The 21,246-nt window shown below is 37.3% G+C and overlaps 1 protein-coding gene across 1 annotated transcript in view; it reads left to right on the forward strand.

The window, feature by feature from the left end:
* LOC143974449 (hepatocyte nuclear factor 6-like) overlaps positions 1 to 15,268 on the forward strand; it is a 165,273-nt gene extending 150,005 nt beyond the window's left edge. Inside the window, exon 2 of the mRNA XM_077475867.1 lies at positions 14,976 to 15,268. Within this exon, the coding sequence (XP_077331993.1) occupies positions 14,976 to 15,268 (293 nt within the window). The remainder of the gene's footprint in view (positions 1 to 14,975) is intronic.
* The last annotated feature ends 5,978 nt before the right edge of the window (positions 15,269 to 21,246 follow it).

Consider the following 21,246-nt stretch of genomic DNA (forward strand, 5'->3'; position numbering starts at 1 on the left):
ATATTATATGGGTTTGGTAAACCTGAAGGAAAAAAACTACTGAAAAAAAGTGGATAGTGTGTATCCAGCTTAAGGCCCCATACACATATTAGATTTTATGCAGATTTTTGTCTTCAGATTTAACAAAACCATGTAGTAGAAGGGCCTGCCTGATTGCATACAAACTGAAACTCTTAAGGTTTGACCTCATATTACATGGTTTTAGTAAATCTGAAGACAAAAATCAGCAGAAAATGTAATAGTGTGTATGGGGTCTTACAGGCTGAATCACCAGGTAAAAATAAAGGAAAGAAAACAAATGCAGGTAATCACATCTAAGAATTGGTAAGCTGCAAAAAAAAAACATGTTTGCTTTTGGGTTTAATATCGCTTTAGTATAAATTGAGTAGAGGCGTTTTACCTAGCAGAGAAATGTTCACTTTGAAAAGTAAATTATTAAGTGAAGCTGAATTTTCTTTAAATATGCAATTATGTGCAAGTGACATTTAAAAATGAGGATTCTTTTAGGAATTAATTCGGTATTTAATATCATATACTTTGTAACATTATAAAAAAGAAAAAAAAAGAAAAGAAAAGAAAAAAAAAAAACGCTCTGTCTCACGGAAAAGCTGTCTCAATGGCAGGCAGCTGCCAGGCATTGTTCCCGTGGAGGGCAGAATGCACAGGGTACAAGCCAAGCAACAAAGAAACCCAATTCGCAGGCTAGTGAACACCACATCTGCCGCTGACCCCTTCATGCATTGCATGCTGATCCTGCGATGGTAACCTCCTCGCTCAGATGCCAAAGCTTGACTCTAAACTTTTGATAGAGGTTTTTCCCTGCAGAGTGTATTCATTCCATGATTATTACTAGTAAAAACTAGATTGGTTTTATTATTTAATCCCAGAGGTGAGTGCTATACCTATACAGTACTAGATATGTCCCCTTCACTTTTTTAATGAATGAGAATATGTACAAAAAAAAAAAGAAACAGAATGGAATGTTGCTGCCCTCTGTTGGCTTCTTTCTATGTGTGAACCTGGTGGTTGGAAATTGCCACAAAGTAAAATAGCTTTGTGATGTGTCTTAGATAGAAGATACCATCCTGCTGTTCAGAGGCTAAGTACTAGATTTTAGTTACTGATGTGACTTAAAACAAAACTGAAATGGTTCAATTTCTGTATCCCGGCAGTTAGAGAATAGTATTTTCTATATCAGGCTTTATCCTGATAGGTTTGCATTGTGTTAGAATCCTATTCAGGGCTTGTTCACTCTAACACGTGTTTTTGCGTCTTTAACATAAAAAAAAAATGTTCCTTTCTATTTTTGAAGACTCAGGACACCACAACACAGAATAATCATATCTTTGTGCTGTGGTGTGCTGCAATGCATTGTATACAGTGCATCCTGGAAGTGTTCACAGCGCTTCACTTTTTTCACATTTTGTTATGTTACAATCTTATTCCAAAATGGATTAAATTAATTATTTTCCTCAAAATTCTAAAAACAATAACCCATAATGACAACATGAAAGTTATGTACATAAGTATTCACAGCCTTTGCCATGACACTCAAAATTGAGCTCAGTTGCATCCTGTTGCTCTTCCTTCAGATGTTTCTACAACTTGATTGGAGTCCACTTGTAGTAAATTCAGTTTATTTGACATAATTTGGAAAGGCACACGCCTGTCGTCTATATAAGGTCCCACAGTTAACAGTACATGCCAGAGCACAAACCAAGCCATGAAGTCCAAGGGATTGACTGTAGACCTCCGAGACAGGATTGTATCAGGGCACAGATCTGGGGAAAGGTACAGAAAAATGTCTGCAGCATTAAAGGTCCCAATGAGAACAGTGACCTCCAAAAATTTGGAACCACCAGGACTCTTCCTAGAGAGTGCCGCCTGGCCAAATTGAGCAATCGGGGGAGAAGGGCCTTAGTTAGTAAGGTGACCCAGAACCAGATGGTCAACTCTGACAGAGCGCCAGCAATTCTCTGTGGAGAGAGGAGAACCTTCCAGAAGAACAACCATCTCAGCAGCACTCCACCAATCAGGCCTGTATGGTAGAGTGGCCAGATGGAAGCCACTCCTCAGTAAAAGCCACTGGGGAGTGTTATTTAAAATGAATTGCACCTCAATGTGCTAATGCATGTAGAATGGATGTCAGCAAATGGCAGTGCGAGCCAGGGAAGGAACTGACCAGCACCGGATGATGACCATAGGGGTTTTCCGGTGGGTCAGATGGTCCCTGAAGTCTCTATGATCGTGTGGAGGCCGGGTGCGATGTTATGAAGTTTGAAAAAATGCCACCGCTTTGGCTAGGAAGCCAGGATTGTTTTTGTTTTGTTTTTATTTCAGGTTTCCCAGCCTAGAGGTGAGATTTGGGTACTTATTGACTCTATATCTCACTGTAAAGAGGACCCGTCATGCATTATATTCCTATTACAAGGGATATTTACATTCCTTGTAATAGGAATAAAAGTCATTAAAAAAATGGAAAGAGAAAGCATCAAACTAGAAAGATAAAAGTAAAATTAACAATAAGATTTAATTTTTTTTAAAGCGCCCCTGTCCCCGCGTGCTCGCTCTCAGAAGCATACGTAAGTCGCACCCACATAAGTACGCGGCATTTAAACCACACATGGGAGGTATCACCACAAACGTTAGAATGGGAGCAATAATTCTAGCACTAGACATTCTCTGTAACTCAAAACATGTAACCTGTAAAAAATTCTAGAGTGTCGCCTATGGGGATTTTTAAGTACTGAAGTTTGGCGCCATTCCACAAGCACGTGCAATTTTGAAGCATGACGTGTTAGGTATCTATTTACCCTGCATAACATCATCCTTCACATTATGCAAAAAAAATTACAGTTTTTTTTTTTTAATGCATGAAACTGTTTTTTCCCCAAAAAAGCATTTGAAAAATTGCTGCGCAAATACCGTGCCAGATAAAAAGTTGCAACGACTACCATTTTATTCTTTAGGGTCTCCTGCTAAAAAACATATACAATGTTTGGAGGTTCCGTGTAATTTTCTAGCAAAAAAATGATGATTTTTACATGTAGGAGAGAAATGTCAGAATTTGCCTGTGGTTAAGATACTTTGGGGTTGATTTATTAACACTGGAGAGTGCAAAATCTGGTGCAGCTGTGCATAGAAACCAATCAGTTTCCAGCTTTTTTTGTCAAAGCTTAATTGAACAAGCTGAAGTTACAAGGTGATTGGCTACCATGCACAGCAACATTAGATTTTGTACTGTTCACTTTAAGTAAATAAACCCTTATGTATAGCATCCTACTGGCCCCTCCCACCCGCCATGATTTATCTGCTTTGCATGGAGAAGCACAGAGACCCAGTGATGAAATCACGGTGTCTAAAATAAGTTATGTAATGAAAGCTTATATATAATTATGTTTATGAGGGAGGAACAATGGAATCAGGTGGAAGGCAAAATATTAGCAGAATAAATTTTGGTTTTAAAGTGGCTGTAAAGCAAAGCAGATTCCTCTATTGTTTGTACTTGCCTCAGTCCAAAGCACATAGTATAATTTCTGAATCCTTTCTCTTCCCTATGCTGTCTGCATGAGTCACACCCCCCCCCCCCCCCCTAGCACACAGTAAATAATTGACAGCCTCATCTGTGTGCATGTTTCACTATGACACGGTGTGGGGGTGTGTCCATTCCCTCCACCCAGGTTTCAGTTTACACTCAGGTCCCTGCTCTATGCTGCTCAGCGTGTGACGTCAGATCTTTGCCTTCTGGAGCCGATAAATAGACTTTGATCTGTGACCTTTGAATGGCTGTAGAGAAGACAGTGTAGCAAATAAACAGGTACAACCTATGTAGGAGGATTTGTTTAATCTATGTGTATCATGTGAGGCCAGTCACTTCACTGGATATATGTGAAGGTTTATAACCACTTTAAAGCAAACAATATTCATCTTCCCTTCTTTATCGCACCAGCATTCTCACCCTGTCACCCCGGTTTCATGTTCTTCAGCCACCATGATTGGATGGTCTGGAATGATAAAACTCCCACACAAGTGCATTGGAGTTCATTTAATTGGGGAATGAGTTATGCCAACAATATACACTGAGCTGCACATGCAAATAGGCAGGTTTGTTTTATTACAGAAAAAAAATTGCATGTCTCTTTTGCAATAAAGAGCCCACATGCTTGCAATGTTTTATTTTTTCGGCGTAATTTTGCAGTAAAAGAAGGGAGTGTACAGTTAAAAGCGCACACCATTTGGGCGATTTATAAATGAATACTGTTGGCCAGATTTATAACACCTGTATGAACCAAAAGATGCTGCTTATGGCAACCAATTCCCTGTTATTTTCCTAGAGAGAGTTAAGAATAACATAATCATTGTATTGGTCGCTTTAAAAACTTGCACTTCTTTCCTGCAATGCATACCCAACTCAGTACCAATGATTTCCCTGCTTTTCTTTTCTTAACTATGTCACACATAGGGAACTTTTCTGGATCGGTAATTAAAGCAGATAGTCACCCTCACATATAAGTTGCCTCCTCTCCACCCCTCCTCCCCTCCTCTTCACACAGAGTGCTCTTTTTTTTCTTGTTTACCTTTTTTTTCCATGTAAAAATGTCACCCCTGCCCCCATGCACATCACTTGCCTAGGCAAATTATACCTGCTATGTCTCCTGGGATATGCAGATTACATATCCCAGGAGGCATAGCCCTTTTTTGAGTAAGAAGGAAGGAAGCAAGCTTGTCGGTGCATCACTATGAGGCCCGGTGGCTGAACCCAGCAGAGCCGACAGGCCTCTCAATGATATCACCTATGAAGATGGAAACGTGAGCAGAGACAGAATTCTAAAAGAATTCTACAGGACACCGCTGTATCTGCTTGGTAGGTGAGTATTTAAAATGGTTACAGCCCGCAACAAAGTTTAGAGTAGGCTGAAAAAAAGGGTGGGGAGGGTGGAAATCTGGTTTAACTGCTTCATTATAAAATCTTAGAATACAGTGCGTCTGGATACAGCCTTATTTCAAAATGGGCTAGATTCATTATTTTCCTTGCAATTCTACAAACAATACCACATAATGACAACGTGAAAGAAGTTTGTTTGAAATCTTTGGAAATGTATTAAAAATAAAAAAACGAAAAAAATCACATGTACATGAATAAGTATTCACAGCTTTTGCCATTACACTCAAAATTGAGCTCAGTTGCACCCTGTGTCCACTAATCATCCATGAGATGTTTCTACAACTTGATTGGAGTCCACCTGTGGTAAATTCAGTTGATTGGGCATTATATGGAAGGCTACACACCTGTCTATTAAAGGTCCCACAGTTACCTGTGCATGTCAGAGCACAAACCAAGCCATGAAGTCCAAGGAATTGCTTGTAGACCGCCGAGACAAGATTGTATTGAGGCACAGATCTGGGCAAGGGTACAGAAAAATGTCTGCAGCATTAAAGGTCCCAATGAGCACAGTGGCATCTATCATCCGTAAATGGAAGACGTTTTTTAACCCCAGGACTCTTCCTAGAGTGGGCCGCCCAGCCAAACTGTGTGATCGGGGCAAAATGGCTTTAGTCAGGGAGGTGACCCAGAACACATGGTCACTCAGACAGAGCTCCAGCATTTCTCTGTGGAGAGAGGAGAATCTTCCAGATGAAACAACCATCTCTACAGCACTCCACTAATCAGGCCTGACAAAAGCCATTCCTCAGTAAAAGGCACATGACAGCCTTCCTGGAGTTTGCCAAAGGCACCTGAAGGACTCTCAGACCATGAGAAACAAAATTCTCTGGTCTGATGAAACAAAGATTCAACTTGTTGGCCTGAATTACAAGTGTCATGTCTGGAGGAAACCAGGCACTGCTCATCACCTGGCCAATACCATCCCTACAGTGAAGCATGGTGGTGGCAGCATCATGCTGTGGGGATGTTTTTCAGCAGGGGGAACTGGGAGACTAGACAGGATCGAGAGAAAGATGAATGCAGCAGGTACAGAGACATCCTTGATGAAAACCTGCTCCAGGGCGCTTTGTATCTCAGGCAGGGGTGAAGGTTCATCTTCCAACAATACAGCAACCCTAAGCACACAGCCAAGATAACGAAGGAGTGGCTAATGTCCTTGAGTGAATGTCCTTGAGTAGCCCAGCCAGAGCCCAGACTTGAACCCAATTGAACATCTCTAGAGAGATATGAAAATGGCTGTGCATCAGGGCTCCCCATCCAACCTGATGGAGCTTAAAAGGTCCTGCAAAGAAGAATGGAAGAAACTGCCCAAAAATAGGTGTGCCAAGCTTGTAGCATCATACTTAAAAAGACTTGAGGCTGTAATTGGTGTCAAAGGTGCTTCAACAAAGTTTTGAGCAAAGGCTGTGAATACTTATGTACATGTGATTTTTTTTCATTTTTATTTTTAATAAATTTGCAAAGATTTCAAACAAACTTCTTTCACGTTGTCATTTTGGGGTATTGTTTGTAAAATTTCGAAGAAAATAATGAATTTAATACATTTTGGAATAAGGCTGTAACATAATGTGGAAAAAGTGAAATGATGTGAATACTTTCCGGATGCACTGTATTTTATATGTCACATGTGGAAGCATTATATCCTTTACTTTGAATAAATTGTGGTAGAAAAACATTTTTCTTTCTTTCTTCCAAACAGTAATTCTTCAACTTCTTTCTGCAAGCAGTGAGCCAGCAATTAGCTTTATATATCTTTATGCATATAAGCTGTGTATCATTTGCTATTATCTAGGGATGTCTTTCCCCGTTTTTCTTTGTCTTCTTTCCATAAAGTGTCTTGACTGTTTATTCTCTTTTAAGAAATGTGTTATTGATTTTTTTAGCAAAAAGGTTGACTGGAAGAGAGGACATGAAAAGGATGAGTGAAGAACACTCTATTAAATCTCAAGCTTGTCTGCACTTGATGAGTTATGTCATAGACCAGAAACTACCCATATTAGAAAATCTGGGAGAATTTGTAAATGGACCAGTTCGGTTGGATAAGAAAATCTATTTTCACACACATGTGTAACTATGCCTACTAGTTAGTCAATACAATGAATCTTTAAGACGCCACCATAAATGCATTGCAGGCAAAATCTTTGCCATCATTGGAAAATCAGTCTTTGGAAAGGCAAAGCTAGAAAATGTTGTTTGAATCGAGGAGAAAAGCAGACTTCAAGAAATGAATTAAATTAGACTAACCTTAAACGTTTCACGCCTATTAAATAATTGAATAATCCAGCTGCATAATTCCGATATTACTCACATCAGCAACATTTTAAATGCATTCTAATGTTTTCATTTGGCTTTATGGAAAACAGATGCAAACAATAGCCTAGCTTCACAAATGCAAAACCTATTAATGATATTTATATCATTGTTACAAAGATATCATTAAAGCTGTTAAAGGTAGACATTGCTTAACAATTTTACCAAAAAAAGGCAGACTTAAAGGGGTTTTAAAACCTCGTGTTTTTTCACCTTAATGCACCTGCCAGTGACCGTCCCCTCAGTCCCCCCCCCCCCGCTTTACTTACCTGAGTCCTAGCTTTTCACACGCTGGAGATGCACTCTTCCTCTGCCTGGGGTTCTCGGCTCTTCATTGGATAGATTAATAGCAGTGCAGCCATTGGCTCCTGCTGCTGTCAAACAAATCCAATGATGAGGGCACTGAGGGGACGAGGCCGAATCTGGCATTCATGTCTATGGACGCAAATGCTGGACTCAGGAGCGTGCCGCAAGGTAACCCCCCCCCCCCAGAGAGCGCTTCTCCTAAGGGGGTTGTCTGATGTGGGGAGGAGCCCCGAGATCTGCCCGAGGGACCCCAGAAGAGGATGTTCAGGGCCACTCTGTGCAAAATGATCTGCACAGTGGAGGTAAGTATGATATGTTTGTTTTTAAAAAATAAAAATAAAAAAACAAGCCTTTACAATCACTTTAATGACAGTTTTTTTTTTTTTTTTTTTTATTCATTGGTTGAGAAAATTAACCCCTGAACTCTTCTCTATGTTATCTTATCAGTACATGTACACAGGGTCATTTATAGTCGTTACAGGCATTTTACAGGCATTTTACAGGCATTTTCCTTTTTAGACTATTTGCAAAAAACAACAAAACGCAAATGTGGCTAAAAGCGGCAAAACGTTGGTTGCTATCTGTCAAGTTAAATTGTTCAGGAGAGGTTTTAACCACTTGCCAACCGCTGTCGGCATATATACGTCGACAGAATGGCACGGCTGGGCAAAGCAAATTCCCGCCGTGAACTCTGTGATCGTGCCCGTGGGGAAAACCATGATTAGGTCTAGAAGCTCAAGAACAGGGAAGATGTAAACAGTATCTCCCAGTATTCTGCCTAGTGACAGGACACTGATCGTCTGCTCCCTGTCATCGGGAGCAGCGATCAGTGTCATATCACACACAGCCCATCCCCCAGGCAGTTCTAAACACTCCCCTAGGACATATTTAATTCCTCACCGCCCCCTAGTGGTTAACCCCTTCACTGCCAGTGACATTTTTACAGCAATCAATGCAATTTTATAGCATTGATAACTGTATTAATGCCAATGGTCCCAAAAATGTGTCAAAAATGTCAGATGTGTCCGCCATTATGTCGCAGTTACGATAAAAATCACTGATTGCCGCCATTACTAGTAAAACAAAAAATATTAATAAAAATAAAACTATCCCCTATTTTGTAGACGCTATAACTTTTGTGCAAACCAATCAATAACCGCTTATTGAGATTTTTTTTTTTACCACAGATATGTAGAAGAAAACATATCGGCCTAAACTGAGGGAAATTTTTTTTTTATATATTTTTGGGGGATATTTATTATAGCAAAAAGTAAAAAAAGAATGCGTTTTTTTCAAAATTGTCGCTTTTTTTTGTTTATAGCGCAAAAAAATAAAAACCGCAGGGGTGATAAAATACCACCAAAAGGAAAAAAAAGGATGTAAATTTTGTTTGGGAGCCACGTTGCATGACCGCGCAATTGCCAGTTAAATCGACGCAGTGCCGAATCACAAAAAGTGCTCTGGTCAGGAAGGGGGTAAATCCTTCTGGGGCTGAAGTGGTTAAAACGTCCCATGTACATTAAGCCTCACCGATCCAGCAGCAAAGAAAGAGGAGGGAGGGGGCCGAACTTTTGATGTAACTCGTCGTGGCAAGGTCTGACAGAATTGGGGACAGTGTACTTGTCTAAAACAGGTACCCGCTCCCCTCTGAAAGGTACAAAATGTGGCACCGAAGGGGGAGAGGAAACTAATAAGCGGAAGTTCCACTTTTGGGTGGAACTCTGTTTTAATATCGCTTTAAATTGTCTTTATTTTAGGCAGTACAGACAGATAATACTTTCCATATTTTCACATAGAAACACTGGCTAATTGAAGTGAAGATTCTCAACTCCTTTAGTAAACCTGATTTGAGCTGCATGAATGTTAGCAAACTAAAATGCCCTTTTAAGACCAATGTCTAGTGGAACATTTTTAAAAATCCCAAACCGTTTATAATCTATATAAATGTAAACATCTATCAATTACAGGTTAGATTACTATGTCTGCTTTCTAGATCTACACTGTAAATAAATATATGCATTCCCCATAATCCAAGCATCAGAGTGCATTAATAATCCAACATAAAACAACACACTAATATCGGTGTCCTATGTACAAAAAAATAGATTTGCACAATCTATCAGTTTTTACCTTGGAGACACTGATGAGTGCAAATCTGGCAGCCTGGCCAGTGATAGAATTAAAGTATAATAACTATATATATATATATATATATATATATATATATATATATATATATATATTTCATGTATCACTATATTTAAATTTAAAAAGCATAAGGACCAGTTACAGCCGTTACATGTAAAATAAAAATTTTGGGTATTTTCACTTACATGTGGTTAAATCAGCCACTTTGAAACAGCAGGTCATTTTTGAGAGCAGTTGGTAAGTCATTGTATTTGCCAGCAAGTATCTTACACTTAACTAAAATGTGTTGAAAATTGCTGGTTATATTACAGACAACTGGAATAGGAATCTTGCCAACATTTAGAAACACGAAACAAAAGAGGTTTTGTGATTTCGGCGATTCTGGTAAAGAAGCCATCAGGTAATCTTTAAACTGTCCATAGATATCACCACAGGTGGTGTTATTTGTCTTCAAGAGATGCAGTCCATTACCTCTATATTACTGGGATACAGCACTTATTCTCACAGATTTTTTTTTTTTTTACCAAATACACAAATCAACACAGAATAAAATGGCAAGAATAAAGATCATTTTAACAAATATAGCAGAATGATCAGAAAATGAGTAAGACATTATAAAGAACAACATGGTAAATGTGAGAGATTCGCAGCTGCTTGTCCTTATAATGGCTGGCTCCACCTTATTTGTGTAGAACGTTATAGCAATGTCTGTTGGAAACACTTCATAATTTCCTCTCCCGTAAGGCTGGCAATACAAATTTAAGAGAACAAAAAAATGTAAAAGCGTAATTTTGTCAATCAAGAAATTTTTTGCAATGGATCAGTATAAGAGAGAAAATCTGTTCAACCTGTTAGGTGCGTAGAATAGTATTATACACACTGTATTTCTAATGGCTGCCTCTGAACCTACAGTAAGAAGGTATACATATCAATTAAGATGTGGTTTTGCTCTGCTTCACATGAGCCGTGCTAATCAGCAGATGTATGCATGCAAGCTCCACATCCCACATTCTGCTGTAAGTATAACTGGCTGAAACGGTGATTGATTTTCTTTATATGCAGCTGTAAGAAGACGGATGGAGGGAGAACTAGGTTGTGTAGCATCAGCAAAATACAGAAACAATGAATGATCATCGAACAAGCTCTTTTTAAATGAACAGCGTTTGCTCATACTAATACACATATATATTTAAGCTGACAGCAATTAGAAACATTTATGTGTTTTTTTTTTGTTTTTTTTACTACTGCAAAACCAAACGTTTGTTGGTAAATGTCCATCATATTTTTTTTTTTTTTTAGGAATGCAGACATATGCTGCATTCTGGGTAGTGACGTGATTGATGTAATGTTAATATAACATCTTCAGTGAAACAAGAACATGGAAAATATAAACATATAATAATATGGGCTAGGCTAGGGCATATTTTTAAATATAATATAGAGCTCTCTGCTAGTTTTAAAGAGACTCTGCAACACTTCAGACAATATGAGACTGGATGGAACCCCTAGTAGAAAGCATGTTCCTTACAATGTCTTAATATGTTTACTAAAGCACTGGAAAGCACACTTTATATAGCTAAAATTGGACAAAATTGTATCTCTGACATTTTCCTTGTGTCTTAGGTTGGGCTGTGGGATTTATGGACCTTAAATTAGCTGCATTAAAAAAAACCTACAATGGAGAAACCATTTTCTCCACACCAGTCTCACCTGCTGGTGGAGTTAGAACTTATCACCATAGATCTATCACCAAAACGGCTTTATTTGCCATACTACATAGTTAGTGCAAAATGACCCACATCTAATTTGTCCCTTCAAAGAATAAATCTAAAGTCTCTAAGCCACTGCAACACTAATGCAATGTCATCGGTAGCCATTTGAAGTAATATTTTCTTTATGTGGAAGAAAATTTAAGTAGAAACCACATCAGAACTTTTGATAATATTAGAAACAAATTACTTAATGCTTTCACTGAACTATCAGACCTGTATTAAAATCTAGTTTTTAATCCAATTATATAGTGAGCTCCAGCTTCCTTTCCTTTCCATCATGTTGTTATACTACTACTTTTCTCCAGTAATCTGCCACTTTCCTCCTCATTTCAATTTTTTGTCTTCTTTACTCTCATTCCCTATAAGCTAGGCAAAAGATGTGCACAGTAAATGTTTGTATGCATTGTGAATGTTGTAATTTTTTTTAGCAAATTGGTGAAAAACAATGAAGGGAAGACATGGGAAGTGTCAGTGGCTTCAAATGACTGGGTTCTAAATACATGTCCTTGTGAGAGAAGACTTTACAATATAATTTCTCTATAGCAATAACTGAATGTAATAATTAGCTTCTTAATCTACCTGAATTATGCTTCAACTGAAAGAAAGAAGAGTGTCTTGAAGGAAAAAAATGCAAAAATGTGTATAGTACAAACCTGTATTTACATTTCTAATCACTATGATTGTAAGGCACAGAGCTACTTTGATTAGTACTGTATCATTTGCTTCTGATCTCCATTGTTTGATGACAGTGGATCACAGGCCTTGTGCATTGGCATTTTCTGTGTTGGGAAATGGGCTCCTAGGAAGAAATGTAGGGCACATGTCCTGGATGCCCAATGCTAGTTAAGAGCATGGTTTATACCACAGTCAGGCTGGAAAGCTTTGCTCTAATCTTCAGCCTTCACTACCTCCCCCCCCAAACACACACTTGAGGTATTAAATTCTATAATAATTGGTGGCATGAGTCTTATGATATTTTCATCTTCTACTTTGTCTGCCACAAGAATGTTATAATGTTCCAAAATCCTTCCATGCTAAAAAAAAGAACAAAAAAAAAAAACTCTGGTCCGGCCGCACCTGGAGTATGCTGTCCAGTTCTGAGCACCAGTCCTCGGGAAGGATGTACTGGAAATGGAGCAAGTACAAAGAAGGGCAACAAAGCTAATAGAGGGTCTGGAACAGAGGCAGACTGACAACTCATGGGGCCCCCGGGCAGTAGGAGATTATGGGGCCACACAGTAGACACAAACACACACACACACACAGTATACAATCACACAGTATTCACAGACATGTTTCTATTGGCTGAGAAGGTACTGGGGAGGTGGGGCAGCTATAATCTCAGGATTTTTAGACCAAAAGGATGTCGGTAAGAGACATTTCAGAGACAGATGTAAAAAAAAAAAACACACATTTTTACATACTGTCCCTGGTTTTACTGAGGCTGGCAACCCTGATGGGGCCCCCTAGTGGCATGGGGCCCTCGGGCAGTGCCCAAGTGGCCCAATGGTCAGTCCGCCCCTGGTCTGGCGGATATTAGTTATGAAGAAAGGTTGCGAGCAATGAATTTATTCTCTCTGGAGAAGAGACGCTTGATGATTTCAATTTACATATACCATACTGGTGACCCCACAATAGGGATAAAACTTTATCACAAAGGAGAGTTTAACAAGACATGTGGCTACTCATTAAAATTAGAAGAAAAGAGGTTTAACTTTAAACTACATAGAGGGTTCTTTACTGTAAGAGCGGCAAGGATGTGTAATTCCCTACCACAGGCGATGCTCTCAATGGGGTGGGCATCGATAGTTTCAAAAAAATATGAGATAAGAACCTGAACAACCGCAACATACAGTGCCTTGCAAAAGTATTCACCCCCTTGGCTTTTTACCTATTTTGTTACATTACAGCCATTAGTTCGATGTTTGTTTAATCTGAATTACATGTGATGGATCAGAACACAAAAGTCTAAGTTGGTGAAGTAAAATTAGAAAAACATATACATAAAACTATTTTTCAGAAATAAAAATCTGGTAATTGGCATGTGTGGATGTATTCATCCCCTTTGTTATGAAGCCCAGAAAAAACTCTGGTGCGACCAATTACCTTCAGAAGTCACATAATTAATGAAATGATGTCCACCTGTGTGCAATCTAAGTGTCACATGATCTGTCATTACATATGTACACCTTTTTGAAAGACCCCAGAGGCTAACACCTAAGCAAGAGGAACCACTAACCAAACACTGCCATGAAGATCAAGGAACTCCCCAAACAAGTAAGGGACAATGTTGTTGAGAAGTACAAGTCAGGGTTAGGTTATAAAAAAATGACCAAATCTTTGATGATCCCTAGGAGCACCATCAAACAACCAAATGGAAAGAACATGGCACAACAGCAAACCTGCCAAGAGACGGTTGTACACCAAAACTCATGGACCAGGCAAGGAGGGCATTAATCAGAGAGACAGCACAGAGATCTAAGGTAACCCTGGAAGTGCTGCAGAGTTCCACAGCAGAGACTAGAGTATCTGTACATAGGACGACAATAAGCCGTACGCTCCATAGAGTTGGGCTTTATGGCAGTGTGGCCAGAAGAAAGCCATTACTTTCAACAGAAAACAAAATGGCACGTTCTGGTCAATGAGACTAAAATTTTACTTTTTGGCCATCAAAGAAAACGCTATGTCTGGCGCAAACCCAACCCAACACATCACCCAAAGAACACCATCCCCACAGTGAATCATGGTGGTGGCAGCATCATGCGTTGAGTTGAGGGAAAGATGGATGGTGCTAAATACAGGGATATTCTTGAGAAAAACTTGTACCACTCTGCGTGTGACTTGAGTGGTTTAAGGGGAAACATGTAAATGTGTTGGAATGGCCTAGTCAAAGCCCAGACCTCAATCCAATAGAAAATCTGTGGTCAGACTTAAAAATTGCTGTTCACAAGCACAAACTTGAAGGAGCTGGCACAGTTTTGCAAGGAGTAATGGGCACAAATCCAAGAGGTAAGATGTGGCAAGCTCATAGGGACTTATCCAAAGCAACTTGGAGCTGTCATAGTCGCAAAAGGTGGCTTTACAAAGTATTGACTTTAGGGGGTGAATAGTTATGCACATTGACTTTTTCTGTTATTTTGCCCTATTTGTTGTTTGCTTCACAATAAAAAAAAAATCTTCAAAGTTAGGGGCATGTTCTGTAAATTAAATTATGCAAATCCTCAAACAATCCATGTTAATTCCAGGTTGTGAGGCAAGAAAACACAAGGGGGTGAATAATTTTGCAAGGCACTGTACAAGGATATACAATGTAACTATGTAACTGGAACATGTGCTAGAAAGTCAGCATAGATTAGTACTGAAGCTAGGGTCTTCAATTTAGTGACCGATCAACAGTTCCTCCTACTTTTCTTTTCAGAAATTTACAATAGTTAAAAGACGTATATTTGATATATTCTCACTTTTAATTATTTTCTCTCATTTCTTTCTCTCAGCTTGTAAACGTAAAGAACAAGAACAACAAAAGGACCGTAACCTGCAGCCAAAAAAACAGCGACTGGTTTTTACAGATCTCCAACGCCGTACCTTGATTGCTATCTTCAAAGAAAACAAGCGTCCTTCAAAGGAGATGCAAATAACCATTTCCCAGCAGCTGGGCCTGGAGCTCAACACTGTCAGTAACTTCTTCATGAATGCACGCCGGCGGTGCATGCATCGATGGCAAGAAGAGCCAGGGGTCAATGCTGCAATGCCTTCAGTTTCCTCTAGCACTTTCTCCAAAGCATGAGCTATTTCCAGAACTTCATAACCACAAAAGACACACAAAACATGACCCATAAAATAATTAATAGCTAGACCAACACAAAAAAATAGCTATGGCTGAATACCAATGATATTTTTAACACCATATTTCACATTTAATCATAATCTAAGACCAAAGTAACATTCTTGTTTACACGGATTTGCTTTACAGCACCAGAAAACATCCACACAGAATGAAATGAGGTATAGATTAGGATTTTAAAGTTGGAAAATGTTAAAAGAAAACATAAAGTGTGTATTATTATAAATATTATACAACTATCAACACAAACCCACATATTCAGTTCTGTTATTTACCATTCAGTAAGTAAACTCAAATTAATAATGTATAATACCCCATATAATCTTGGCCATCAGTGATGTAAAGTTTTAGATGGGGAAGATTGTGGGGGATACAATAATACATATGAACAGTGACAGCTATTGTACAAGCACATTATCATAAATTGTCAAGTCTTTTTCCTAAGCTCATGAGGGCAACATTAGTGATACACATAGAATATGGAGGAATACAAGTGTTTTTTCTGTTCCACCCATCCAAAAAAAAAAGCAAACAAAAGTAAAGCAATGAATCAGACCTCAAGAAGAACATCAATAAACTAATGGATTTGAGTGCAAGATGAAGGTAAAATTTTGTGCCAATAACAACTGCCTTAAAGCTTTCCATGGAAGATGGTGATACCAAAGAAATGATTATGATGTCCTTCATGGTCTCCTTAAGTGCACCCATTTAATGACTCATCGCTTCTTCGGTTTTCATCAGAGCTGTAGAGTTCTGTTGTATTCTTCAGTTTAAATTAAGACAATATAGATCTAATATCCTGCCCCTATTGTAGATGACGGAAGTCATAAAGCTTGCTACAATAATGGGATAGGCAAACATGATTAAAACACGGACAGACTTTATTGATGTTAAATGATGCGGGTAAAACATATATATATATATATATATATATATATATATATATATATAAATGAAAAAAAAATAATGATGTGTTATGTGTTTTCAATGTGGCTTCTCTTCATTTTATTGATAGGTGGATTGTGTACTCAGCAAGTAGGCATCTTGATGATAAAGTACATATACAGTATGAGAACTGTGAAATGAAGAAGAAAAATCATACTTTAGTGATGGGTGGTAAAAGGGATGTTTTTTCCTAATTGTTATAAAGATTAGATTACAACCTACAATAAACAGGAGAAAAAATTTTGAGAACTTAAGGAAGGAGAATGTTAAATACAAACAGAAAGTATGTTTTCGTCTCCTTCACGTACAAGGAAAAAGCGTATCCTTTTGAAGCTCCCTGAACTGTTCAAAGACATAATTTTGTTGTCAAAAAAGTTGCCTAGACAACAAAAGGAATGAAAATGTTTCTACTTGGGGCAAGTCACCATTTTGTCTGTACATTGCTCTAAGTATGAAAAAAAGTGACATTTAAGACATTTCTAGTGAGAACCTCATAGAAAAGGCTACCTCACTTGAGCTTTCACTTTGTGATTGAATAATCACACTTGATACCAAAGATTTTGTTCCCACTTGCCTGGTCTGTGCCGAAATGCACTTTTCTGAACTTTACGTGCCATGTATTCATTTTGGCTTTTCATATTGCCATTAGTTTGTAATTACATGTATCTTGTCTTCTTTATTGTTTATTCTATACTTGTTCTATACTTGTTTTAGGGATGTGAATCAAAGTGATGTCATAAAAGGGTTTTGGGTTGAGCACAATGCTATGCACAGAGATTAATTTTTAAAAGAGACATTATGGCAGACAACAACTATGTTCACACCAAAGATAATTGGCATTAAATGCATAAAGTTAAACATAGAAATGTCCCCTTGATCTGATTGGGTGTTTATAGTGAACACAGTTTTGCTTGCCTTAAAATTACTAACTTTAGTGAATTATCCTCAGCGTGGGACCATTATAAACACTTAAATGCAGGAAAAGGTGCAAGAATACAATTTTAAGTTGTCACCCCAAGCTTCAGTACTAATTTGTACTCAAAACTCCTAGTACAATGCAAATGCATGGACTGGGAATATAGATTATGCCCCTGTGCTTCGCAAAAACCCTTTTTTTTCCTGTACTCATTGATTTTGAGATTTATTCTCATCTGTCTCATATTTTTCCAAAGACCATAAAACATTTAAAAAATTTAACAATTCAGCAAAACCCTAAAATATATAATGTCACAATTTTTTTTTCTTTTAGCAGGTTGATAAAATTAGAAGAGATACACAAAAGATGTACTGTGTGGACAGTGAACACCAAACTGCCTGGCAGTTGTGTGTTCCATGCATTAGGCTAAATGAAAAAAATAATTGTTTTCTCCAGTTGTACATAAAGGTCCATATCAATCAGTGATTATAAGAAAAATGAATATGTTTTGCTAAATTGGTAATTCAAGTTAACTCCCCAACTGATTCTTACTGAAGTCATTATGAAGGTGATTTACTAAAATTTGTACCATGAGAATCTAGCTTTATCTGTCAACGTTTAATTTAACAGTGGGATATGGGCACACTGGATAGTGTTCTGTATATATATATATATATATATATATATATATATATATATGTCAGCAAGCTCAATGTTTTATATGATAATATGAAGTTACAATTTTTGAATTGCAGTTTATTGGAACAGCATTTGGAAAAGCAGACACTTCCACAAAGTTTGGTATTATACAGTAAGGTCAATGTACTTACAGATAGACTTCTAGAATGCCTAAACGCCACTCAAATTAGCATTGGGCTATCAATTAAAACAGGAATCAAACATAGTAAATGCATAACAACTAGAAAATGTAGTACGCATGTGTCATTGCTTCTTTGTGAATTGTATATGCTAAGTGCTAACAAAGGTTACTGTTTCTTTTTATGGCATCCAAGCCTTTAACTTGTAATTGGGGATAATTTACTAAAGGCAAAAAGGCTGTTAACTTTCCAAGGCAATTTTCCCAGACTTTAGAATTTGGTGAAACTTCATTTTGTATAGACTATCCAAAAACAGTCAGTAGCGCTTGACCTTATTCACAAAGCTCTGGGGAAAATTTCCTTGCAACGTGAACAGTTCATTTGGTCAAATCGTGGATTCCATGACATATCCTAAAGAATATCATATGCTTTGGTTTACCCACTAACACTATGGTTAACTGAAAACAATATTCCATAGACAGAACCTAAAACCAGACTCAAAACTTTGAAATAGAGCTCCAACCAAAACTTTTCTTAAAGCTTTTTTTTTATTATTATTTGTTATTTATATTTTGGATAAATTGAGTAAGAGTTGAGATCTTTGTCTGGATTAAATTACAATCTGTGTCTACTTCCTTTCCTGTCCCAACAACATAAAAGCAAATTGGTAGTACTTTTTCTAATGTGAGGGGAGACATCACCAACTATCAGCAGAACAGGTTTCACCATTGGAAGATATCTCCAGTATTCCTGTTCTATTAGTAATTGTAGAATGTTGACAATGCAGTCCCATAGCATGTCAATAAGAGTGAATCTCTCCAATGGAATACAAAAAGAAATACAAACCTGATAGAAGTTCTATCCCTTTCATACTCTAAAATTGGAAAAAAAACATTTTGGTTGGAGTTCAACTGTAATGTAATGGTAAACATGTTGAACTTTGAACAGTAATAATAACAATGACAACTACAACAAAATTATTTGTCTTAAAGCAGAACTTTTTTGAAAAAAGTACACTGTTAGAGTATATTATACATTGCCTTCAGTTTTGTAAGTGAATGTATAAAATATTACCTGTGTTGTATTCTGTGTAAAGATTCTGGTTCCGCCACTCTACATTGTTCATTTACTCTGAGAATGATGAACTGATTAAACATCCCACACTTCCTAGTATGTTAGTTGCGTGATGTGTAATGGCAGCATTCTCCCTCCTCTCCAGCCTTGGGCTCTGGTCTCTATGCTTTGTCTGAAGTCTTATAAGAGGCAGTGAGGGAACATGGAACCTTGAAGAAAGCTTACTATGCAGTCTGAAGATAATCAAATCTGACAGCTTCATAAAATAGTTTAGGCCAACACATACTGATAATATGGAGACCAGACATTTACAATAGTAACTCTTGTATGTAATATGTTAGACTCAAAAGGTGTATGATTTTAAAAACATTTTTATGTAATCATAGTACAAGGTCCTCTTCAAATACATCATATGAATGCTTCCTTAGATACAAGTATACTTCAAGATGTAAATGTAAATACAATTGAATCTTTCCATTACTCAAAGCTTTACAGAATTACTCTTCGGTGATTTACTAAATGGGTTCTTTTTTCTCCATCCCAGTAAATCTGCATTTTACCAATCAGATGATGGGAACATAAAGCAAAAAAGTCTATGCAGAACAACACAGCTGGGGTAAAATTTGCACCTTTGGTAAATCATACTCTATCCTAACCTCATACACTTAGCAACTCCTACCAGAAAATGGAGGCCACTTACAACCTTCTCTTTCATCACAGACCTCTCAAGTTTTTGACAATTTTCTCTGAAATACCTCAAATATTTAATGTATAGTTTATGTGAAGATACTTAGCTAGTTTTTGGAAATTGTGACTTGAAGCTTTCTACTGTTAAATTATATATTTTTTTCTTTGCCAAAATGTGTGGCATGATCCTTTTTTGATGCATAAAATGAGGGGGAAATATTGAATGTTTAAAGAAGGAAGTTGAAGGTTGGTCTATGGTTTACATATTTAGACATTAATACCATTTGACCTCATCTTGTGAAAGATAGTACATTATACAATCTTTCACAAGACAGAGAAGCAAATGTAGTTTATTTAGCTCAGCTTCTGATACTTTTATTCTGTCTCATCTTATAAGACAGTATTTATAATATGTGTTATGTGTTTAAAATGTAATTTGAAGGAGTAGCAGTAAAAATAAATAATGACGTTATAATTTAATGCATGAAAAATGTACTGTTCTTAAGCTACTGTATTTTTTTTCCTGATTTTGTGGGTGGGTTGGGTGATAGTAGAAAGAATCTACCAGAGATATCCCTGCGGAAGTAGAGGTATTGCATGGAATGTGCTTTTATATGATTTATGATAGACAATGTTTTTCTGATAACATTTCATCAACTGAAATATTGCACTCTTAAGTATGTAAAATATCAGGATTTAACTGGCACAAAACTAGGATTGCCCAGGATGTAAGTGCACAAAAATAAAAGTGCAGACTAACCATTTTAATAGTATCCTATTTTTCAATCAAATAAACCAATTTACATACTAACACTAGCATTGCTCCTCTTTGTACCATGTACAGTTATACTCAAATAAAAGGCGAAAGAGAAAGCAATTATATTGAATAATCCATGGTCAGGACCTAAAATAACCCTTGACCCACCTTTGAAATCTTATGTTACTCTCAATGAGGCCTTGTATGTAGTAAAAAAAATACAAACCAAATTAAAAAACATACTTGTTTTGTAACTATGACTGCAAAGCCCAAACAAACTTAGAAATGTACTTCCTTGTGTGTTTAAATGAAAAACAGGGAAATGTTCATCAGACATAGCCTTAAAGTATTTAGGAGGTGTCTGATGATTTTAGCTTAAAAAAAAAAAAAAAAAAAGAATTTGGTGCAACCATAATGATGTATTCAAATGGGAACTGTTGTCCTTAAACCAAGATAAGCCCTTTAGATCTTCAATATAACATTCACAAGTGTCTTTGAGTAAGAGGTAAAAAAGACAATCATTTACCTATCTTCTTACATTTTGAAAGATATGTAACATTTCTCGTGCCATGAGTATGCATTAGAACTCACTGGAAAACTATGTGAAGAACAGATACATTTTAGTTTAAAAGAGGCCATAATAAGACACATAGAACTTTGTTCTGCTTAAATAATACCTAGCCACCACCCTATGTATACCAAGGTAAACATAGCAGGTAATTGT

The sequence above is a fragment of the Lithobates pipiens genome, unplaced genomic scaffold (assembly GCF_037356315.1).
Source record: "Lithobates pipiens isolate NorthernLeopardFrog02 unplaced genomic scaffold, aLitPip1_a1.2 Scaffold_13, whole genome shotgun sequence".
NCBI lineage: Eukaryota > Metazoa > Chordata > Amphibia > Anura > Ranidae > Lithobates > Lithobates pipiens.